Genomic DNA, 25,084 nt, shown 5'->3' on the forward strand with positions numbered 1-25,084 from the left:
AGCTACGACGGCGCTGAAAAATTTGACTTACGACCGTTTTTCACACTTATGACCGTTGCAGCATTCTCATGGTCGTGTGATCAAAATTCAGACACCTGGCAACTGCTTCGTATTTATGACGGTTGCAGTGTCCCCGGGGTCACGCGATCCCCTTTTGCGACCTCCGTACAAGCAATATTGATGGCGAAGCCAGATTTGCTTAACAACGGTTTTACTGACTTAACGACTGCAGCAGGGTTGAAATGCTACCGGTTCGCACCCGTTTGGGCGAATTGGTAATTAAAAAAAGCTAGTTTCATCCGAACCGGTATTTCCGATGATCAGCTGTACCGCGTGATTTATAGTGAATCTAAATCACGCAGCACATCTGTTCTGCCCCTCGCTGTTCTACTTACCTTCTTAAGCCTCCTTTTTCCGCATGAAGTGCACATTTGGCGCGCACTGTGCAAGCATGTGTGTGCATTTGGCACGCACTGCACATGCGCCGGTAGCGAACCGGTGGCAAACTGTGCAGTATTTCAGCACTGGATTGCAGTGATTCACTTAACAGTGGCAAGGAAGGTCGTAAAATGGGGCAAAGCCCACTTAACAACTGTCTCCCTTAGCAACAGAAATCTGGGGCTCAATTGTGGTCATAAGTCAAGGATTTACTTGTACTTTACCTGTATTTTTGGTCAAAACTGACTTAAGTATGGCAGATTAGTTAGAGTAACTGCATAACCCATTCCACAGGATTTTTAGAGTAGCAAGGGTGTGTACATGAAAGCGATTGAGAGTAGTTACGAATAAATACAGTCAACACACAGATACACTGAGTTGTGTTTACTTTCAGAAATAGTAAGGCACAGTCCAATAAACAGTCCAGGTCATACACGTATAAAGCAGGAGATAATCAAAACGACAGTCCAGGGATAATCCAATAACAAAGTTTTCTTACCAGTTGTCATAGTCATTCACAATAAACAGTTCTTCTGGATTTGCAAATAGTAGCATACAGAGATATCAGAGAGCAAGAACAGCAAAGAAAAAAAACAAACCATGTTTCTAGCTCCCTCTTAAGGAGATTGGCTACAGAGCTAACCAATCAGGACACAATATGATGCAATACAGCAGTCTTAAAGCTACATTGATGGTTTATATATGGCCAACCCAACAAGTTAGATGATAGTCATTTCCTAACACAAGGCCATGTCACTTCAACCAGTCCAAAATAGCAATCTTACAGCTCTTTCTTTCTCCCCACAATATTTAGTTGGGTAAAAAATGGGATGCCATTATATCATATATTTTGTACAGCTAAAATTTTGTTAGAAGAAAAGGTAGAGGAATGACTTCTATAATTTGTATTTCCATCCTTCTATTTATTTCTTGGTGTCTTTTTTTTTGTATCCTGTTTCTGTGGCTGTAATTGACATGCACTACTATAGACAAAGTCTGTCATTGATGTATCAATTAATCAATTGAATTCCTGATGCAGATGACATGTAAGTTGTTTAGAAAAAAAAACCCCAATCGTTATTGAATATGGATGCTTAACAGGCATTGATATATATATTTTTTTGAGGCTGTTTTCTTTATAGCTGGTTTCCTCTTTACAGCGAAATGGGTATTTTTATTTAATAAAGTTTTTAGATAGAAAGAAGGAGCTAAGGACCTTGATTATTAAATAGGCATCGACAGGAAAGATTAATGGGGCTGGTATTTTAATGCACCAGCTCCTGCTAGTGTCTAGAACGGAAACTTCTACAAGCATCCTAACAAAAAGATTTAATTCAATGTATCCCATCGCTTGGCATTTCAGTATTATTTCTCTTCCTGCCTTCCGTTCATCAACAGACAATAGTAATTAAGGCAACAAAATACTCCTCTAAATAATGCCAAAATGCAGGTCCTCACAACCTTAGCCATCGCGGATGTGAGGTGGGAAGGGAGACCGCTATTTTTAGCAGGAGGTCCATTTTCTTTGGAATACGAAATTTTGTCTTGAAGGAATGGAATGGAATAGAATAGAATTAAATGGGATGGGATGGGATGGGATGGGATGGAATAGAGAGTGGAGTAGAATAGAATAGAATAGAATAGAATAGAATAGAATAGAATAGAATAGAATAGAATAGAATAGAATAGAATAGAATAGAATAGAATAGAATAGAATAGAATAATGGAATGAAGAATAGAATAGAATAGAATAGAATAGAATAGAATAGAATAGAATAGAATAGAATAGAATAGAATAGAATAGAATAGAACAGAAATAAATGGGGTGGAATGGAATGGAATGGAATGGAATAGAATAGAACAGAACAGAACAGAACAAAACAGAACAGAACAGAATAGAAATAAATGGGATGGAATGGAATGGAATGGAATAAAATGGAATGCAATAGAATAGAATAGAAATAAATGGGGTGGAATAGAATGGAATGGAATGGAATAGAATAGAATAGAATAGAATAAAATAGAATAGAATAGAATAGAAATAAATGGGATAGGATGGAATGGAATGGAATAGAATAGAATAGAAATAAATGGGTGGAATAGAATAGAATAGAATAGAATAGAATAGAACAGAACAGAACAGAACAGAACAGAACAGAACAGAACAGAACAGAACAGAAATAAATGGGATGGGATGGGATGGGATGGGATGCGATGGGATGGGATGGGATGGAATGGAATGGAATGGAATGGAATGGAATGGAATAGAAATAAATGGGTGGAGTGGAATAGAATAGAATAGAACAGAACAGAATAGAACAGAACAGAACAGAACAGAACAGAACAGAACAGAACAGAACAGAACAGAAATAAATGGGATGGAATGGAATGGAATGGAATGGAATGGAATGGAATGGAATAGAAATAAATGGGTGGAGTGGAATAGAATAGAACAGAGTAGAACAGAATAAAATAAATTGGGATGGGATACGATACAATACAACCCAATTCTTTATTGGCCAAGAGTGATTGGGCACACAAGGAGTTTGTTTCCGTTGCATAAGCTCTCAGTGTAAACATATACAACAACAAAGTGATAGGTCACAGGTCATAGTTGCAATCATTAGTCATAAGATACAAACAACAAGTGATAAATCATAGCATACCATTAGGAGAAGGTAGTAGGGAAGACGAGAAAAGATGAGAAATGAGAAGATCACAAAGATGATAACAGACTCTGTGTCTAGTTGTTTTGGCATGCAATGCCCTATAGTAAAGTTCTGAGGGGAGGAGTGGAAACAGTTCACGTCCAGGATGCGAGGGGTCTGTAGATATTTTCTCAGCTCTATTTCTCGTTCGAATAAACAGCGACCGAAACAAAACCACAGCCAATGACAAATCCGTTCATTGACAATTCAGGTCGCCTCAGAAGAAGAGGCCATAGTATTTTTCCAAAAAAATACTTTAGAAGAAAGATTGGCAAACTGATGCTCTCCAGATATTTTGGACCCCGTCTCCTCATCCCAGTCAATACGATTGACTCCAGCATCGTGGGGTTTGTAGTCTAAAACATCTGGAGGGTAGCACAGCCTGGCCTAACTTCAACTTAGGAGCCTGTTTGCAAATTCTTGGCAAAATAGATGGAAATTCCACACAGCGATAAAACGATCTCTGCGTGGTGTTTGGTCCGTTTCACTAGAGCTGTTTCAGTTCACGGAAGGATGACAGGCGAAATGGACGCGCTTATAAAATTAACCTGCCTTTTTACCCCCCCAAAAAATAAAAGCAGCCAGAAATCCAATCTATATGTACCAGTCCTGAAAAACCATCAGCTGCATATGGTGTCTTTGAGTTGTTTTCTCTGTGCTACCTTTGCAATATAATCTTTTTTTATCTTGCTTAACATTCATAATCAGCTTCTTGGCTTCATCGTGCAAGAGAAATTGTCATAGAATAGAGAAATTGCTCCTTGTTTTATTATGTGTTAATATGTCTCAATGTTTTCCAGGATGTGCTTCTTAACAAAATATAACAAAAAAAATAAAAATTCTGCATGTGCATTCAACAGAGATGGCTACCACAGCTTACTCACTGCTGGCATTTTAACCTAAAACACTAGCTGTTACGTCCTTCTCAACTGTCTCTATTTAGTGTCTCTATATAGTGTCATTTCAAGTATTTCAGAAATCGAAACGGGGAACCCAGTTCCATATCCCAAAGCTGCTGTTCAAAAAACAGCTGGACTTTTGCATTAGGAAACTTTTTAGACATCGAAAACTAGAAATTCTGGCTTAAAGTCCGTTATTTATCAGGCAACGAAGTCACACGGACTTCTTAGCAGGGTTCAGCATTGCCTGCGTAGTTCCAGGTTACCCCTGCAGAGCAGAGGTGGGTTTCAGCAGGTTCTGACCAGTTCTGGAGAACCGGTAGCGGAAATTTTGAGTGGTTCGGAGAACCGGTAGTAAAAATTCTGACTGGCCCCGCCCCCATCTATTCTCTGCCTCCCGAGACCCAGCTGATTGGGAGGAAATGGGGATTTTGCAGTAACCTTCCCCTGGAGTGAGGTGGGAATGGAGATTTTACAGTATCCTTCCCCTGGAGTGGGGTGGGAATGGAGATTTTACAGTAACCTTCCCCTGGAGTGAGGTGGGAATTGAGATTTTATAGTAACCTTCCCCTGGAGTGGGGTGGGAATGGAGATTTTACAATATCCTTCCCCTGGAGTGGGGTGGGAATGGAGATTTTACAATATCCTTCCCCTGGAGTGGGGTGGGAATGGAGATTTTACAATATCCTTCCCCTGGAGTGGGGTGGGAATGGAGATTTTACAGTAACCTTCCCCTGGAGTGGGGTGGGAATTGAGATTTTGCAGTAACCTTCCCCTGGAGTGGGGTGGGAATGGAGATTTTACAGTATTCTTACCCTGGAGTGGGGTGGGAATTGAGATTTTACAGTAACCTTCCCCTGGAGTGGGGTGGGAATGGAGATTTTACAATATCCTTCCCCTGGAATGGGGTAGGAATGGAGATTTTACAGTATCCTTCCCCTGCCATGCCCACTAAGCCACGCCCACCAAGCCACACCCACAGAACCGGTAGTAAAAAAATTTGAAACCCACCACTGCTGCAGAGGGGAAGAATTGATAGCACCATCATTGAACTTCTAACTGAGGAGGCCTTCTAAATTTAGAAATAAATCTTCAGGAAAGTTTGAAAAACACCGGTATGAGCAACGGGGGTTTTGACATTTTTCAACCCAAAAGAGAAGGGACAGTTGAGAAATTTAACAAGGTTATCTATAAGAAGAGTGTGCCGAATTCATGCCATCACGCTGAGCAAAATAAAAAATAGCTTTGGACATGCTTCGGTTTGGCTTAAGCGGCCAACTTGCACGTATGTGATTAGTATGGCTGCTTCTGGGCACTTCCACTTAAAACAGGGGTGTGGGGAACCTCGACATGTGGACTTCGACTCCCAGAATTCCCGAGCTGGCTCTGGAATTCTGGGAGTTGAAGTCCACAAGTCACAAAAGGACCATTAGTTTCCCCATCCTTGCCTTCGAACCTGAGTCTCGCGTATTAAAATGGCCGGCTCAGGAATTCTGGGAGTTGAAGTCCACAAGTCGTAAAAGGATCATGGTTTCCCCATCTCTGCCTTCGAACCTGAGTTTCACATATTAAAATGGCCGGCTCAGGAATTCTGGGAGTTGAAGTCCACAAGTCACAAAAGGACCATGCTTTTCCCAACCCTGGCATGAGGAAATCTCTGATTCTTAGATGTCTGGTCGAAGGCATGTTAAGCTAAGGGACTTCACAGCTTTCCATGGAAGCAGCGCCATTGTCCTTTCCTGCAGCCCCCTCCTGTGGCTGAAATCTTCAGAATCCGCTGTTGACAATCTTCCTTTCCTTTCCAGGAGCGTAAGCATGTTCGACATGAGATGCCCAGACGAGGGCACTGTCAATCAACCTCACAGTAAAGATCGCCATGAAAAGTTTCAGATCATTCACAATCAGCTGAAGGAAGACGAGGATCAATGGCAAGATGTGAGTAGTGGGGTCCGTAGTAGCACTATGACAGGCCGAGCTACCATGTTTCCCCCAAAATAAGATGGGGTCTTATATTAATTTTTGCTCCAAAAGACACATTAGGTCTTATTTTGGAGGGAAATACAGTACTAAACGCCTCCGTCTGGTTGACGATCTTAACTGGGGCTTATTTTTGGGGTAGGGCCAGTGGTGGGTTGCCCCTGGTTCGCACCGGTTCTATAGAACCGGTAGTAAAACCGGCAGGAGGCTCCGCCCACCGACGTCACCAAAATGCTTCTGCTCATGCGCTGAAGAGGTTGTAAAAAAAATGCCTTTAAAGCCTCTGACGATCCCAGCTGACTTGCCTGATCGGCAGAGGCTTTTTTTCCTTTTAAAAGCATTTTTTCTATAACCCCTTCGGCCGAAGAGGTTGTAGAAAAAATGCTTTTAAAAGCCTCTGATGATCCAAGCTGAGCCGCGTGATCATCAGAGGCTTTTTTTTTTACGTTTAAAAGCATTTTTTCAGTCAAACAAGTTGTAGAAAAAAATGCTTTTAAAAATTAAAAAAAAAAGTTTCTGATGATTGCGCGGCTCAACTGGACAATGTGGGGGGGGCAGGGATTTTTTGCTACCAGTTCTCCGAACCACCCGCCTCCATCGCTACCGGATTGGGCGATCCGGTTCGAACCGGGAGCATTTCACCTCTGGTATAAAGTCTCCTGCCACTGAGCTCCCTTCCAGCCCTAACTATGTTTTACATTTTCTAACTGGGAATTATAGGAGGAGAATTGTGTTAGCTTGTGGCAGACCATAATAATAATAATAATAATAAAAACCGGATCCCACTTTATAAGACTAACACAACATATTATAAGTGATAGCTATCATGAGCTCATCAGACGTTTGACTTCTGCCGTGTTCATGCACAAGAAGGAAACAATGTGAAAATGCAGCCTTCTTCTATTTATTTTTTTAAAATTTGACAGTCTGACCCTAATCCTATTCTATTTACACACACACACACACACACACACACACACACACACAAAACGCCAGGCAGGGGTGGGCTTCAAAAATTTTAGTAAAGGGTTCTCTGCCTGGTTGCTGGGGTGGGCGTGGCCATAGTGGGTGTGGCCTAGTCAGCCTCCTGCACCACGGAGGGCGGAGCGATTTTGCCCTCCCTGGGCTCCGGAGGCTTTCCTTGAGCCTCTGGGAAGGTGAAAATGACCTCCCCAGGCTCCGGAGGCCCTCCGGAGGCCCTCTGCAGGTCAAAAACAGGCCTATTTCTGGCCTTCTCGAATTTCGCCCTACCCGAGCCTCTGTACGCACTCTGTACTTACCTGCATCCAAAACGGGCCGTGTGGGGACTCCTGGGAGGGGAGGGGAGGGGAGGGGTGGGCGGGGCCAGCCAGGAGTGGGATTTGGGGGTTTCTCCAAACTGCACCAAATCTTAACTAGAGGTTCTCCCGAAACCCTGCAAACCCCAAGCAGGCCACTCGTGCTGCCAGGCCACCAAGTTTGAAAAGGTTGGGAAGCTCAGAGTTAGCCTTATAATTACCTGCTCTGTAAAATATTCATTCTTGGGTGTTTCCTCTCCACCCTGTGATTTTAATGTAGGATTTAGCCCGGTGGAAAAACCGTCGGAGGAGCGCTTCTCAGGATTTGCTGAAAAAGGAAGCTGAGAGGAAAAAGATGGAGCAGTTACTCACTGGAGGAGAGGGAAGCAATGAGAGACGGAAGAGCATCAAGACGTACCGAGAGATTGTGGAGGAGAAGTACGTAGCCTTAAGGAAACCAAGGCTGGTTGCCGAAGGCCCACCAGGTCATAATAAGGGTTGGGTTGGGTGTATGAATGAGCCCAGGCAATCCTCGCATATTTAGAAACCGTGGCTAAAAAAAATGTTGGTCCGGGAATCAATAGAAAAGAATATTTGTAGCTCAGAGTTGAGCTGTGGGGTCCTTGGTGCTCTCTGAACTTGGTGATTTTCTTGCAAACGTTTCACAACCCAACCTTGGTAACATCCTCAGAGCAAACCCTTACTCCCCTATAGCACTGATGAGGTTACCTAGTTGGGTAACACAACGTTTGCAAGAAAACAAGCCAGCTCAGAGAGCACCAAGGACCCCACAGTCTGGACATATTTGCCTTGTGACCAAAAGGTCATGACACGTGACAATTCCATGTTTATAAAACATATTATTACCCCCACACTTCCTGGGGGCTGGGGAGGACAAAAATGAGATGCGTGTGGGATTCGGGAGGCTAAAAACGGAACGCACGGAGGGTTTGGGAGGCCTGCAGAGTGCTCCTGGGGCCCGGGGAGGACAAAAACTGGACACGCAGAGGCCAAAAACTATTTTTTTTTCTTGTTTTCCTTTTCAAAATCTAGCTGCGTTTTATAGTCCGAAAAATATGGTAGTTGCCCACTCATGGTCCAGATGTATCGCTTTGCAATCTTCTCCCAAAGCTGCTTTTCCAAAGGCAGACTGGACTTCCTTGGTTTTTCTTTCAAAACGTTTCTTCGGTTCTCAGAAGTGTGGAAGCTTCTTGGATGAGGAGCGAGATGTTCTCAAAGGAAAACCAAGGAAGTCCCGTTGGCTTTTTTGAAAAGAAGAGCTTTTGGGGCGACCCTGAGCTGGATGGTTGAGGAGCGTCAGTAAACATTCCGCCATCTTGTTTCCGTTACTTTCAAAAACAGAGAGAAGCGTGAAAGAGAACTTCACGAAGCCTACAAGAATGCCAGATCTCAAGAAGAGGCAGATAGGATACTCCAGCATTACATCGAGAGGTTCACCATTAGCGAAGCTGTCCTTGAACGCTTGGAGATGCCAAAACTTTTGGAAAGAAGCCATTCTGTTGAGCCAAATTCATCCTCCCCATCCAAGGACCCTAACCCCCTCCGATATTTACGGCAGCAGTCACTCCCAGCCCCAAAATTCACTGCCAAGTTTGAAGCCACCATCATCCCCACCAATGGATCAGAGGCCAGCACGTCCACCGGCTCCCCCTCCTCAAGCAGACCCTCAGGCTCCATGGCTATGCCTCTGATGACACCCAAGCCTTACTCTCAGCCGAAGGATACCCAGGAGATTTTGAGAAACTTCAAGGTGGGTTAAGTTATGAAAAGAAGAAGGCCCCCAGCGAGATGGGCAGCATGCAAGTTTAGGTAGATAGGGATGGATGGATGGATGGATGGATGGATGGATGGATGGATGGATGGATGGATGGACGGACGGACAATAGATAGATAGATAGATAGATTAGATAGATAGATAGATAGATAGATGAGATAGTTGATGGGTGGATGGACAGATGGATGGATGGATAGACAGAGACAGACAGGTGAGAGATGAGATAGATGATGAATGGACAGATAGACAGGTGAAAAGGATGGATGGATGGATGGATGGATGGATGGATGGACATACAGATAGACAGATGAGAGATGATGGATGGGATGGATGGGTGGATTGATGGATGGACAGAGGGACAGACAGATGATAGATGAGATAGATGATGGATGGATGGATGGACGGACAGATGGACGGGCAGACAGACAAGTGATAGATGAGATAGATGATGGATGGATGGACAGATGGACCAACAGTTATAGATGAGATATAGAGAGGGCAATTTTGTAGTCCTAACCATTTTCCTTCTCATTAGAACTAACCCAAGATGGCCTCCGAGCCTTATAATTCTCATCTGCTTTTGGGTTTCGAAATGCAGGTGGATGGAAAGATCTCCGTGAACGGAGAAGCGAGCAACGGTGTGGAAGACGAGCCAGACAAGGACTGCTCAGCCTTTCTCTTTGAACCTTCCCCCAGCCTTTCCACCAAGTCTGACCGCGTGGTCGAATCGCAGGGGGGATCCACGGAAGGAAGCGCCATTTCCGCCACTCCCGAGCCGGTTCAGAAGAGCTTAATCGAACACGGTGTACACAGAGAGCAAGTTGTAAGGGCCAGATACTTGGGTTAGCAGGAGCCAGTTGGGGGAAGATAAATGGTTCTCCAAGTATTTGTAAACTTAGGCCTCCAGGTAGTCGACTTCTAACTATCCGTTTATTGTTTGAAGTCAATACAGGTAATTTAATTTAATTTAATTTAATTTAATTAATTTAATTTAATTTAATTTAATTTAATTTAATTTAATTTAATTTAATTTAATTATTTAATTTAATTTAATTTAATTTAATAATTTAATTTAATTTAATTTTTTAATTTTTTAATTTAATTTAATTTTTTAATTTAATTTAATTTAATTTAATTTAATTTAATTTAATTTAATTTATCGAATTTCTATGCCACCCAACTCCCAAGGGACTCTGGGCGGCTTACAACAAAAATAATACAACAAAGAACATAGGAAAATTATTTAAAAAAACATCATAAAAACATTTTTTTAAAAAAACATTAAAAGCCCATGCATACCATTCATGACTGGATCTCACAAGATTGCAACAGCGAGATCAACGGCCCCAGGCCTGCCAGAAGTCCTCGATGTACGACCGCAATTGAGCCCAGAATTCCTGCTGCTAAGCGAAACATTTGTTAAGTGCCCCATTTTACGACCTTTCCTGCCACAGTTGTTAAGCGAATCACTGCAATTGTTCAGTTAGTAACACGGTTGTTAAGTGAATCCGGCTTCCCCCTTGACCACGAGGATCTTGCGATGGTCATAAGGGTAAAAAAATGGACATAATTCACTTTTCCCAGTGCCGCCGTAACTTTGAACGGTCACTAAACAAGCTGTTGTAAGTCAAGGACTTACCTGCATGTGTTTGGCCTAACAAAGCAACCCTTGAAAAAAATTTAAAACCTTCGTTAATTTGCGATCTTACTTGACCCCAAATTGCTTTCTTTAAATCGAAATGCCAAGTTACTGAATCCTAAAAGCATATTCAAATTCTAGAGAGTCATTTGATTGTGGCAGGATAGAAGCAGAATAAATGAATGAATACATTTCTTTGGCTTCTGCTTTAATCATGAATTCAATACTTTTTTCTGCAGGACTCCTTCACGGAAGAAGCTGAACCAGCCCGCCGAAAAGAGAGAACTGAATCGGAAGAAACGTTTCTGGGTAGGATTTTCCAAATGGGCCTTTTTAAAGTATTTATTATTAATTTATTAATCATATTTTTATGCCGCCCACTCTCCAAGGACTCTGGGCGGCTTACAACAATCGACAGTGTACTAAATAGCATATTGCCCTCCAACAATCTGGGTCCTCATTTTACCCACCTCGGAAGGATGGAAGGCTGAGTCAACCTTGAGCCGGTGAGATTTGATCTGCTGAACTAGCAGTCAGCTGAAGTAGCTGCAGCACTGCACTCTAACCACTGTGCCACCTCGGCTCTTACAGTAAAGTACAGTAAACACTCCTGTTTACTCAGCTCAGGGTTGAACTGTGGGGTTTTTGGGGTCCTCCAAGCTTGGTGGCTTTCCTGCAGACGTTTCATTACCCAAGTTGGTCACGTCATCAATCATCAGAGGTAGAAGGGAGAGGAGGAGGGAGGAAGAAGAAGGAAGAAGAAGAGGAGGAGAAGGAAGAGAAGAAGGAGGAGGAGGAAGAAGAAGATGATAGAGGGAGGAAAAGAAGAAGAGGAGGCGGAGGAGGAGGAGAAAGAAGAAGAAGAAAGAGGAGGAAGAAGATGATAGGAAAACTAAATTAAACTAAACCAAACTAAATTAAAACAAATTCCTCATAACACAAATTCTTCAGTCTAATCACCAACCTTGGTATAATTAGGCAAACTGCCAAGGGCTTCTCTTGGCAAAAGTTCAAAAGCAGAAGACGCCGACCAGAGATAAGTGCAGCAAAACTATCAACGTTGTTTTCCGACGAAGAGCCCAAGAGCCGTTGCTGGTCTTTTTAAGCCTTATGGGAGGGGCCAATCATCTCTTGGCCTTACTCCCGAGTCGTCCTCTTTGCTGTAGCTGCTCTTGCCTTCTGGCAGCTCTTCTCATACGTGCACTAGGAACAGGCTCCTCCTGTTCCTCTGCCTCTCTACTGTCAGCCTCTGGAGGCTCCGGAGTCTGCACATCACTCCCCGATGGCCCTGGCCGCATCTCTGCCTCTGACGCAGAGCCCTCATCCAGGCCTTCCCCAGCCTCCAGGACTGGCCCATGTTCTTCCTCAGCCTCATCACTGTCCGACTCCTCTGCCAGCTCCTCAGGCTGCTGACGGACCACAGCAGACAGGTTCTGGAGAACCAGTAGCGGAAATTTTGAGTAGTTCGGAGATCCGGTAGCGGAAATTTTGAGTAGTTCGGAGATCCTGTAGTGGAAATTTTGAGTAGTTCAGAGAACCAGTAGTGGAAATTTTGAGTAGTTCGGAGAACCGGCAAATACCACCTCTGGCTGGTCCCAGAGTGGGGAGGGAATGGGGATTTTGCAATATCCTTCCCCCAGAAGTGGGGAAGGAATGGAGAGATTGCAGTATCCTTCCCTTGCCACGCCCACCATGCCACGCCCACCAAGCCATGCCCACCGAAATGGTAGTAAAAAAAAATTGAATTTCACCACTGTGCTAAACCCAAATAAGGTTGGATTAAGCTCCTCTCTGCTTAAAACTATCCTCATCTTACTTCTCGGTCATGCAAGGAAATTAAAGAAATCCTTTCCTCCAGATCAAACAGAAGTAGTAACGCAAGTTAGGAGTAGAATTTCCGTGTCTAAAGTAGTCGCACTCGATTTTTTTCCTCTCCCATCAGACAAGCGGGAGAAAAGAAACACCCGCGAATTCTCAGCAGCTTTGGATACGAATCGTGGGTATCCCTCAATTAAGAAATCCCTAGAAAGTAATTAACTAACTGCACGATTCGAGATGTAGTTATTTGCTTCTAAATTAATAATAAGGGGGTAGGCAAAAACATGCCCGCTTCGTTTTATAGTTTGCAATTTTTAACACAGCTTGATGCAGGAAAAACATTCAAGAAGAATTATTTTCTCCTGACATGAAAGCAGGGGGGCTGTTTTTTCTGTAGCTGGTGCCCACGATGCCCTTTAAAAAAAAAAAAAAAAAAATTAACCTTCCCGAAAGTGGGAGGTTAAAGAAAGCAGCAGCAAACCACTTCAGTACTGCTTGAGCACGGGGTTGGACTAGAAGACCTCCGAGGTCCCTTCCAATGTTATTATTCTATGTTCTGTGATGCCATGAAAACTCATTCCCCATCGGAGGAGATTGGCTGCTTGTCAGTAGCCAATTGTCCCCTTGTTACTCCGTCCGGTTGACCACCTCCCCCAATGCCTGAGGGTCCTGGGACAGCATCGTCCTCAGCTCCTGGCCTCTCCAAACATAGCAAGGGAGTCATGCCATCCCTCTCGGGACGATTCCAGTTCCTCCTCCTCTTCCTCCTCCTCCTCCCTTCTATCACTGATGATGTTCCCTAGTAGGGTCATGAAACATCTGCAAAAAAGAAAACAAAAAACACTGAAACTCCAAGGACCCTTCAGTCCTCCTCCTCCTCCTCCTCCTGCCCTCCGCATGCCCCATTCCCTTCTAGCACTGATGATCTTATCTAGTTAGGTCATGAAACGTCTGCAAGAAAACAGCTAAGCTCAGAGAGCCCCAAGCTCCTCACAGTCTTTTTCTCCTCCTCCTCCTCCTCCTCCTCCTCCTCCTCCTCCTCCTCCTCCTCCTCCTCCCCTTCTTCTTCTTCTTCTTCTTCTTCTTCTTCTTCTTCTTCTTCTTCTTCTTCTTCTTTGTTTCTTCTTCTTCTTCTTCTTCTCCTCCTCCTCCTTCTTCTCCTTCTCCTCTTCCTCTTCCTTCTCCTTCTCCTTGTCTTTCTTCTCCTTGTTCTTCTCCTGCTCTTCCTCCTCCTTCTTCTCCTTCTCCTCCTCCTTCTCCTTCTCCTTCTCCTCCTCCTTCTTCTTTCCCTCCTTCTCCTTCTTCTTCTCCTCCTTCTCCTTCTTCTTCTTCTCCTCCTCCTTCTTCTTCTCCCCCTCCTCCTCCTTCTTCTTCTCCTTCTCCTCCTTCTCCTTCTCCTTCTTCTCCTTCTCCTTCTCCTCCTCCTTCTTCTTCTCCTTCTCCTCCTCCTCCTCCTCTTCTTCTTCTTCTTCTCCTCCTCCTCCTCCTTCTCCTTCTCCTTCTCTTTCTTCTCCTTGTTCTCCTCCTCCTCCTCCTCCTCCTTCTTCTTCTCCTCCTTCTCCTCCTCCTCCTCCTTCTCCTCCTCCTCCTCCTTCTTCTCCTCCTCCTCCTCTTTCTCCTTCTCCTCCTCCTCCTCCTCCTTCTCCTTCTCCTTCTCCTCATTTTCTTCTTGTTGTTGTTTTCTTCTCCTTCTCCTTCTCCTCCTCCTCCTCCTCCTCCACAGGCCCCACTTCCTTCTAACACTGATGATGTTATCTATTAAGGTCATGGAATGTCTGCAAGAAAACAGCTAAGCTCAGAGAGCAACAAGGACCCCACAGTATTCCTCCTCCTCTCCTCCTCCTCCTCCTCCTCCTCCTCCTCCTCCTCCTCCTCCTTCTCCTCCTCCTCCTCTGATAGGGCCATGACATCTAATCTTTTCTGGTGCCAATTTGCAGTGACCATTGATATTCTTGTATATAAATAAATCACAGCAATTGATAAATTGTTAATTGAATCTAGTTTTCCCCATTGACTTTACCTGTCAGAAAGTCGCAAAAGCTAATCACATGATCCCGGGACACAGCAATGGTTCTGAGTTTGTGTTGTTTTTCTTTAGATCAAACTATGATTCAAATAAATTATTTTTGTTTGACCAAATGGGTGGTTTAATTTTGGTTCTTTTTCCTTTGGTCTTTTGAATGGATTAGGTCCAGACCGCGCGGAATCCAGCACGATGTTTTCCTGTGCCAACCTCCTGGCGGCCAACGTGGAGATATCTTCCTTCCACAATCATTCCAATGAAACAGAGTCACATCCTGAGCTGAATTCAACTCAAGAGGCGAAAACCCTTGAAAGAGGAGAACAGAAGGAGAAAGACGCTTCGGTTAGCCAGAAGGTAGCTTAAAATGGGTGTCTGAGAAACAAGTGAAATATTATCTCTCTCTCAGGGAAATGTGCATTTTTCACAAATGAACACACGGAGAGAGAGAGAGGGAGAGCAGGACGGGGGAGAGAGAGCGGGAGGGAGGGAGAGGGAAAGGGAGAGAGAGGGCGAGGAGGGAGAGAGAGATGGAGGGAGAGAGAGCGGGGAAGAAGGGAGGGAGAGGGGGAGAGGGAGGGGAGAGATGGAGGGGGAGGGAGGGGAGAGAGGAGGAGGGAGAGATGGAGGGAGAGAGGGGGAGAGAGGGGGAAGAGGGGGAGAGAGAACGGGAGGGAGGGAGAGGGGGAAGAGAGAGGTTTGGAAGGAAGAAGAAAGGGAGGGAGAGGAGAGAGAGAGATGGAGAGAGACAGAGATGGAGGAAGGGGGGAGGGGGAGGGGAGAGATGGAGAGGGAGGGAGGGGAAGAGGTGGAGAGAGAGGGGGAGGGAGGGAGAGATGGAGGAAGGGGGAAAGGGAGGGGAGAGATTGAGAGGGAGGGAGGGGAAGAGATGGAGAGAGAGGGGGAGGGAGAGGAGAGAGAGAGATAGAGGAAGGGGGGAGAGGGAGGGGAGAGATGGAGAGGGAGGGAGGGGAAGAGAGATGGAGAGCGAGGGGGAGGGAGGGGGGAGAGAGAGATGGAGGGAGAGAGAGAGATGGAGGGAGGGAGAGAGAGGGGGAGGAGAGAGAGAGAGAGATACCATCAAGCTCAGAGAGCACTAAGGACCCCATAATCCTCCTCCTGCTCCTGTTCTTGCTCCTCCTCTTCCATCTCTCTGCAAACCCGCCTCCCTTGCATCCCTGATGATGTTACCTAGTTGGGTAAAGGAATGTCTGCAAGAAAGCCACTACTCAGAGAGCACAAAGGACATACACACACACACATACCGTTCAACCACGAGCTACAAATCTTCCCTTCTATCGGTAGAACGTCAGTCCCTTCAGTGACTATTCCGGAAATGATCAAAAATGAAAATGCTGATCTATTCTTTTGTAGAGAGCCACTGAGGTGATCTTGAGAGGAATACTCCGAAGCTGTCACAGAAAGAAAAAAATAGCGTTCCTAAAACCCGGATAAGGACGTAGTACTAGGAAGCGTTAGTACCAAGAGGTATTACGCTGGTTCATTGAGATATAAGGCAACGTCACGGGATTTGCAAAATTCAGTTAATATAGCCTATTCCAGCAGTAGGCTGCTGCCGGTTTAGTCCGGTTCATCCGAACCGGTAGTACAGAGAATCAGCTGGCTCCGTCCACACCCTATCCTCTCCTATATTTCCTTCTTTCTGCTTCAGCTGATTTCCGTGCCTCCGCTGTTCTACTTTTTTTTTTTTTTTTTAATTGAAAAAGTTTTTCAAATACAAGTTTTTCCCCCTTTTCCTCCCTTCTTCCCTAACCCCCCCTCACCACCCATCCCCCCGTGACTTCTTCTTCACAACAATAAGCTAATTCATAATTAATTACATAATATTTTACCATGCCCTTACTCACTCCTCAAAGTACTGACCCTTAGCAAAGTATTCTTATAACTCCGCTTTTCTCCGCTTTTCACAATCTACCCTTTTTCTCCTCCCCCAAACTTGTAAAATATTATTATTATTACAACAACATAACCTTTACTTTTATATATATTATATATATTAATTTAACATTTCAAAGCAGCCTTCTCCAAATTTAACATTTGTTCAGTTCTATCCAATTCTTCCACTCCCCAAAATATATGTCTTAAAAACCCTTTTTCTTAAACTAAACAATCACTAAACTAGCCTATTTCAACCCAGTTTCCTGCAAGATTACCATGCACTACAATTCTAAATATAATCCACTGCCCACTCTACTAAAATATACATATGTCTATATATACATTCCATTTTATAAAAAAAGACAATAACTTTAAATTTATAATTCATTTAGTATCTTCTTTGATGTCTTTCCACTAGATTGTTAAATCCATCATCCATAATAGGGTAACATAGCATCCTGGTGCAACAGTTTATTCAAAATCTTCAGTCATCTTCTGCCCCCATCAATAATAAATATCCTCATGTATATATAAAAATAAAAACAACCACCCGAGTGACATTATAATTATATTCCATATAGTTGTAATTGTGGTTTTCATCAGGATTATAAATCCCCATCATCTTTGTGGGTAACAGCCAGATCTTCTGCATGCCCCAACATGACTCTCTTGCCTTGTAACTCAAAATAGATATAATATATTTATCGGTAAAAGAAATCCAAAATAGATAGTTCAAATCCAACAATGTAAGGCTCTTTCCACATCCCAAAATCATGGCATTGCAGAGATCTGCCACTTTCCTCAAGATAGTATTAAACAATAATTCGCCTCCAATATCTTTTCACATGTTCATTTATTTTTTTTAAAATCCCTGGCTTCACTGTTGCTTGATTTAGAAACTACTATTTCTACGAAATCTGTTTCTTTTCTTTTTCTTTTGCGGGTTGCATTTCCATCCAGATTTCCTTCCTACAAGTTGTGTATCAGCTGATCGGTTGTCATTCTGCTTTGTAAATTGATCTTGTTGGTTTTGTTTTATTATCCCATATGTCTTTTCCTTCACTTGTATATCAACTGGTTGATTTACGCACTTGTTTGTAAGTTGATAGTTAATCACATTAGAATCAGATGACACTGCTCTCAAATTTATAGACAGTCCAGCTGGGGTATCCAAGGAGTCCAAAGACAGTTTATCTACCACAGCCTCTGTAATTTGATGTTTTCCCTTTATTTCCAACTCCTTTTGCTTGTCCTGTGTTATGCCTAAAGATGTTAAATTTATTTTTAAAATTTTTTGATAAAATTCTTCCGCTTTTTCGACAGTATCCAGTTGGTATCTTACTCCTTGGTGTCTCAATATTAAACCAACTGGGACGTCCCACCTAAATAAAATATTCCTTTTTTTTAACTCATTCACTAGAAAACCAAATTTCTTCCTCTCCATTAACATCTTGGGCGGGAGTTCCTTAAAAATCCAAATCTTTCTTCCACGAAATTGCAAAGCAGAATCATAAGAATTCTGGACAATATTATTTCTAATTTCTTTGTCTGTAAAATAAATCACCACATCTCTAGGCAATTGCCTTTGTTTTGCCAACCAGGAGTTTATTCTATAAATTCTGTCAATCCTGCAAAACACTTCATCAGGTTGAACCTTTAAAATCCCAGCCAGAATTTCAGAAGATATCTTCCTTAAATCATCTCTGTCATCTTCCTGCAAACCTCTCAGTCTAATTGCATATTCTGTAAAATTGTATTGGATCATTAAAATTTCTCTTTCAATCCTCTGTTGTACATTTTCTTCAATAACAGTCTTTTGATCAGCCTCCATTTTAAGTTTGTCTTCTGAACTATTATCCTGAATGTTTGCCAAATCCTTTTTAATTTTTTGGATCTTGTCATCCAAATTCTCCTCAGTTTCTTTCATTTTAGAGTTAGTATTTGCTTCCAACTGAGTCATAAAGTCTGCTAAGCCATTAGCTACTTTTAAAATCTTTCGATCCAGAAAACCAAACTTAGATTTCACCAATTCACCAATTTCTTTGATTTCCAACTTAAATTTTTCAAGTTGCTGATTCACAATCTCATCCCTTCTTACAATCTCCTCAAGAAGAAATTCTATTATATTAAAGTCAGGTTTCTGTGACTGGAGAGTTAAAACTTGTTGATGTAATTTATTAATGGGGGAATCCCCCCCCCACTGCCTGTTTGTCTAATTTTATAAGTCTCAGTGCCATTTTTCCACGCAGACAAAATTTACTGGAAAAGAGAGAAAAAAAAACTTTTTTCCAACCAAGATCAATATCAGATCCTCAAAGAGAAAGAAAAAAAAAAAAAGAAAAAAAAACCCGAAATGAGAGTGAGATTTTGCCTTCAGTTACAGCCAAAAGTATTCATTCCGCTACTTTGTAATTGAAAACGGAAGGAGTTTCCCTTTCAGCCTCTCTTCAAGCCGCAGCAGCAATCGCCATTTTAAAAAAAACTTTTTTTCCCTTCACTTCACTTCTTAGGCAAAATAGAATAAAAAGAATACTTGCACTTCAGGATCAGAGGTCCAGCTCATATCTTCTTTAATTAATTTATTTGACAGATTTACAGGCTTGCTTTTGCCCCCTAGCTCTGCGTGTAGCAGAGGTTTCCCAGAGCCCGGAGCATCGGCTGGGGATACGGGGAGTCTCTTCCGCTCCCTCCCAAAAGTAAATAAAAAACTTTTGGGATTAGGCAGAGGACTCTACCCACCCCAGCCGGCTCTATCTCCGTTTCCTAATGGAAACGGAGTTTTTTCGAGCCGCCATTCCGCTGAAAAAGGCGGCTCTTACAGGCAGTGGGTTCGACAATCCCGAAGGAGTGTCCAGCGGGGACAAGCAGCAAACCGGAAGGGTTTGCTGTTCTACTTACCGGGGCTGCCTCAGAAGGTAAGCAGCTGAGCTTCAAATTGCTGCATTTTGAACACTCCGCACAAGCGCATTAGTTGCGCGAGCGCACAAAGACCATGTACGCGCGCGAAGCCCGCACTCACAGAACCGGTTGCAGCCCACCACTGGCCTATTCTGTTTCCTGGTCTGAACAACTTTAAAAGAGTGGTACTACTTTGAGGAGATGTGCTAATGATGTTCTCTACGAATCGTTTCAGGTCCAGGTAGATACCTTGCAGGCTCCAAAACGAAGTGAAGACCTACCTTCTTCTCTTCTGAAGAAGGTTCCGGAGACAAGCCAAGGAGTTTTGCAGGACGCTCCCCTACAAGAACAAAATGGTAAATTTCCCAAGCTAGGAATAAACAAAACAGCCATTTTTGGTTTCTTTCCCCAAAACCGGTCCTGAAAAACCAGAAATTACCTCACGTTTCTGCATCCAGTAGTACAGGGATGTCAAACTGGATTTCTTTGAGGCCCAGATCAGCATTGTAGTCTGTTGTGACCCAGGCCCAAGTAGTTAGTATTAAATACAAACAGTTCGAAAACAAACAGACTTTATTAGAACAGCTGAGAATTAACTCATTCTCAGTGTAGTCCAAACTAAATTAAAGCAAATTCTTCAAAACACCATTCCACAGTTTATCACTGACCTTGGGATAATTAGGCAAACTGCCAAAGGCTTTTCTTGGCAAAAGTTCGAAAGCAGAAGACGCCGACAAGAAATGAATACAGTGAAACAAGAAGCAATTTTCTCAACGTTGTTTTCCGGCAAAGAGCCCAAGAGCCGTTGCTGGTCTTTTAAGCCTTATGGGAGGGGGCCAATCATCTCCTGGCCTTCCTCCCGAGTCGCCCTTTCTGCTGTAGCTGCTCTTGCCTTCTGGCAGCTCTTCTCATACGTGCACTAGGAACAGGCTCCTCCTGTTCCTCTGCCTCTCTACTGTCAGCCTCTGGAGGCTCTGGAGTCCGCACATCACTCCCCGATGGCCCTGGCCCCATTTCTGCCTCCGACGCAGAGCCCTCATCCGGGCCTTCCTCAGCCTCATCGCTGTCCAACTCAGCTGCCAGCTCTGCAGGCTGCTGGCGGACCACAACATAGTCCTCCCCCGCGGGCTGGCCCGGGTGGGGGCGGAGAGGGGGAGGGAGACGGGATGGATGCTTCCTGTAGCACTCTGCCAGCTGAAAACAGGCGGCCCGTTTTGGCTGGCAGAGGCACCGTGGGCAGTAGTGTCATCTGCTTGAAACCGGAACGCCATCCGATTCGGTCGCCGTTGTCCTCTTTGTGCATGCAAAGAGTGAGAAATCGGAGCAGACAAGGCTTCACTGGTGTTTCTAGACAAGATTTCTCTTTTTTAACCATGAATATTATCATCTTTGTCGTTTCAAACGGTTGGTCGTTTTGGCAACCCTGTGAGGATTTCAGAGAGAGGCGTGAAACGGTAAAAAAAAAAGAAAGCAAGCAAGGCAGTAAAATCGGCACGCCTGTTGAACGTTTTAACAGTTTTAAAAGTTTTAATTTTAGCTGTTTTTCTTTGTGTTGCAGCCGCCGCCGAGAACGGGGACACGTCAAACGTACGTTGATCTTATTTGAAATATTGAACTTTCTTAAGCAGCTCAAGATCTTTAATGAGGAGCACTTGAACGTTTCTCTTGACAGATTTTAAGTAATTTAATTTTTATCAGGTATCGTGTGTTTGATCAGGGCTGAATTTACGGTTACTTTGAACCTGTTAGTTAGTCTATAAGTAGATCTCGACTAATGACTACAAAGCCTGCCCGTTATGGTCACAAGTCGTGACGGTCCTTAAGCGAGGTGATCACGTGTTTTCTCTGTGGATGCTCCCATATGTTGCAGAGTCAGTACAGATAAGTCCTCAACTTACAGCCACAATTTCCGCTGCTAAACATTTATTAAGTGAGTTTTGCCCCTTTTAATGACCTTCCTTGTCATGGTTATTAAGTGAATCACTGAGCTGATAAGTCAGTTGTTAAGTGAATCTGGTGCTTCCCCATTGACTTTGCTTGTCAAAAGGTTGCAAAAGGGGATCATGTGACCTTGGGGGACAGCAATGGTCATATTTATAAAACAGAGCTCGGGAGGGCTCCATTTTCGCTGGCAGAGGGCTGCAGGAGGCCGTCCTAGCCAAAAACGGAGATTGTGAAGGCCGCACACTGCCCCCCCCAGCTCCATTTTCGCTGGCAGAGGGCTGCAGGAGACCGTCCCGGTCAAAAACTGAGGTCAGGAGTCTGTTTTCGCTGGCAGAGCGCTTGGGCCACCAGAGGCGCCCCCGACACGAGTGACATGAAGCTAGCCACGGCCCCCCCTTGCCACATCCCCACACCCCCAAGGTCAAACACAACCCTGATGCGGCCCTCGATGAAATCAAGTTTGACACCCCTGCTGTAAGATACCTTGGAAAGTTTTGGGGGTAAAACATTTAGGGGGCCTGTATTTATTTATTTATTTATTGATTGATTGATTGATTGATTGTTTAAATTTGTATACCGCCCTTCTCCCGAAGGACTCAGGGCGGTGAACAGCCAAAATTAAAATACATACAATATAAAATTTAAAATAATTTAAAACAGAATTAAATCGAATTGGCTTCCCAAAAATTAAAAAATATGCTCCTAATGGTACATTTGATCAAACTTATCGAAGCGTTCGACTTGCTGGTCTTGGGATCCAGAAGAGGAACGTCGGCGCCAGGAACGGTGGCAGCAGGAACAGGAACGTCTACTTCAGGTAGATCCGGGTTTTGGGGTTTTTTCTCATATATGCTTGTTTTCAGAAGGGTGAGATGGCTATTTATTTGTATCCAGATGTGGTATTCAGCCGGTTTGGGCAAACTGGTAGGACCGACAATCACCTGGCTCCGCCCACTTGCCCCAGCCCTATCCTTTCTTTTATTTCCTGCCTTCTAGCTCATCTCAATCGCGCAGCACAGCTGATCCCCCCCCCCCCGTTCTATTTACCATTGCTGACTTGGAAGGTAAGCAGCTGAGCTTCTAAATGCTCCATTTTCAGTGCTGCTCGCAAGTTCTTTAGGCACGCACTCACCAAACTGGTTGTTAAACCACCAGCAGCCCACCACTCTTTGTATCCCGCCTGTGTTATTTTTACAAATAACTTGAAGCAGCTAACATATCGGACACATGTCCCAAAGGTGCTTTTTTTTTTTTCAAGACGCAACTGGACTTTCTGGTTTTTCTTTGAAAACCAGGGGTGAAATGCTCCCGGATCAGACCGGATCGCCCGATCCGGTAGCGATTTTTTCCCTGTGGTTCGGCGATCCAGTAGTGATCGTCACCCGGGTGTCATTACTTCCTCGTTTTAACCAGGAAGTAATGTTTTTTTTAACCTTCTGCGCATGTGCAGAAGGTTTTGCACATGCGCAGAAGGTCACTTGCGCACGGCGCATGTGCTTCCGAACCGGTAAGGAAGGTAAGTAGATTTCACCCCTGTTGAAGACGTTTCGCTTCTCATTCCAAGAAGTTTCTTCAGCTCTGTAATTTGGTCTAATGGTCTGTGTTTATTTTTCTCCCTTAAAAAAAAAAGAGAGAGAAAATGATACAAGCGGATAAAGACATGGAAGAGATAGTAATAATTTCAAAAACGGAGCAGACAGGTTACTCTTTAAGCGTTCAAAATATAGAAGAGAATAAAGAGAAAGACCTCCCAAAAGTGATGAAAGAATTACTGACAGGTGCTCTAAAGATCCAACGGTGTTGAAGTAGATCAGAGGTGGTATTCAGCCGGTTCGGATCAGTTCGGGCAAACCGGTAGTGGCGACCTGCGGGTGGGGGCTCAATCCCATCCTATATCGCTGTATTTTTGATGCCACATGCATGTGCGGATGGCATGCATGAGCGAATTGCCGTGTTGTTTGACGTCACACGTATGTGCGGGTGGCACGCACACACTCACATTTCCGGTGTTGGGCGAACCCGTAGTAACATTATGTGAATCCCACGCCTGAGGTAGATGAAATACTTAGATTAAATAAGAGTGATGTAAGGAGATACATGATCCCAAGGGAGAAGCATGGGAGATTTATCAAAATAAGAGTTGAAATTTTAAAAAGGGCAAGAGATGATGGATAGATATAGTATACTTCTTAATATGGTGGCTGTTTCATTAAGGGTTAGAGAAAAGAGGTAGAAAGTAGAAATTGGGAAAATAGTGTTATGTATACTGATACATAATAGAATATATTATAATTATCACGTATGTGTAAATGTTAGTTGAAAGATTATGATTATGTACACTTAAATAGTATTGTTACTGGTATTGTGTATAAAATACATCGACCCAGACAATACACTCTTCACTAAGCACACTTATGGATGTTAAAGAAAAAACTTTAAAAAGGGCAAGAGATGATGGATAGATATAGTATACTTCTTAATATGGTGGCTGTTTCATTAAGGGTTAGAAAAAAGAGGTAGAAAGTAGAAATTGGGAAAATAGCGTTACGTATACTGATACATAATAGAATATATTATAATTATCACGTATGTGTAAATGTTAGTTGAAAGATTATGATTATGTACACTTAAATAGTATTGTTATTGGTATTGTGTATAAAATACATTGACCCAGACAATACACTCTTCACTAAGCACACTTATGGATGTTAAAGAAAAAACTTTAAAAAGGGCAAGAGATGATGGATAGATATAGTATACCTCTTAATATGGTGGCTGTTTCATTAAGGGTTAGAGAAAAGAGGTAGAAAGTAGAAATTGGGAAAATAGCGTTACGTATACTGATACATAATAGAATATATTATAATTATCACGTATGTGTAAATGTTAGTCGAAAGATTACGATTATGTACACTTAAATAGTATTGTTATTGGTATTGTGTATAAAATACATCAACCCAGACAATACACTGTTCCTAAGCACTTATGGATGTTAAAAACTTTAAATAAAATTATATAAAAAACATTTTTTAAAAAGAGAAAGTTTTGAAAGAAAGCTTTGCTAGGCGCTCTTCCATAGATCCAGCTGAGTTCTACCACGTTGGGCCAGGATTCCTGCTGAACAGCTTGCGTTACTACTCTTCCCTTAGGAAAAGTATCAGAAAGAGCAGGAGAAGTTGAAAAAAGAGTGGGAAAAGGCACAGAAGGAAGTTGAAGAAGAGGAACGCAAATACTACGAAGAGGTACGAAGTCCGATGTGTGATTGTGGGCAGGCGGGGAATGTGCCTCCAGCTCAATACACATCCTTGCTCTTTTGACCTTTTGTAATTTTATTCCCAAAAGTATTTTAATTTTTTTCTCCCCTTTTTTAAATTTATTTTGTAGAAGGTTGGCCTGAACACATTTGAATTGTGTGCAATTGGTCCTCGTTTAGTGACCATTCAAAGTTACAATGGCACTGAAAAAACCGACTTAGGGCCGTTTTTCACAGTTACGACCTTAGTAGCATCCCCACGATCGTCCGACTAAAATTCAGATGCTTGGCAACCGGTTCGTACTTACGACCGTTGCTGTGTGACCCCTTTTGCGACCTTCCGACAAGCAAAGTCAAAGGGGAAGCCAAGATTCACTTAACAAGACGGGTTGCCAACTTATCAACCGCAGCGATTCACTTTGCAACGGCGGCCAGGAAAGCCGTCAAAAGAGGGCAAAACTCAACTGAACACATGTCTCACTTAACGACAGAAAGTTTGGGCTCAACTGCAGTCGTAAG

General features: G+C 43.3%; 1 protein-coding gene across 12 annotated transcripts in view; it reads left to right on the forward strand.

Annotated features, from left to right (window-relative positions):
* Positions 1-25,084, forward strand: part of LIMCH1 (LIM and calponin homology domains 1) — a 207,474-nt gene that overhangs the window by 166,943 nt on the left and 15,447 nt on the right. For all 12 annotated transcript variants that reach the window (XM_087875476.1, XM_087875471.1, XM_087875478.1 and 9 more), the window contains 10 exons: positions 5,851-5,980; positions 7,580-7,737; positions 8,662-9,070; positions 9,693-9,917; positions 10,973-11,042; positions 14,741-14,928; positions 19,604-19,724; positions 20,927-20,955; positions 22,046-22,129; positions 24,462-24,554. In XM_087875476.1, the coding sequence (XP_087731602.1) occupies positions 5,851-5,980; positions 7,580-7,737; positions 8,662-9,070; positions 9,693-9,917; positions 10,973-11,042; positions 14,741-14,928; positions 19,604-19,724; positions 20,927-20,955; positions 22,046-22,129; positions 24,462-24,554 (1,507 nt within the window). The remainder of the gene's footprint in view (positions 1-5,850; positions 5,981-7,579; positions 7,738-8,661; positions 9,071-9,692; positions 9,918-10,972; positions 11,043-14,740; positions 14,929-19,603; positions 19,725-20,926; positions 20,956-22,045; positions 22,130-24,461; positions 24,555-25,084) is intronic.

The sequence above is a fragment of the Pantherophis guttatus genome, chromosome 8 (assembly GCF_059756535.1).
Source record: "Pantherophis guttatus breed Tessera chromosome 8, ASM5975653v1, whole genome shotgun sequence".
NCBI lineage: Eukaryota > Metazoa > Chordata > Lepidosauria > Squamata > Colubridae > Pantherophis > Pantherophis guttatus.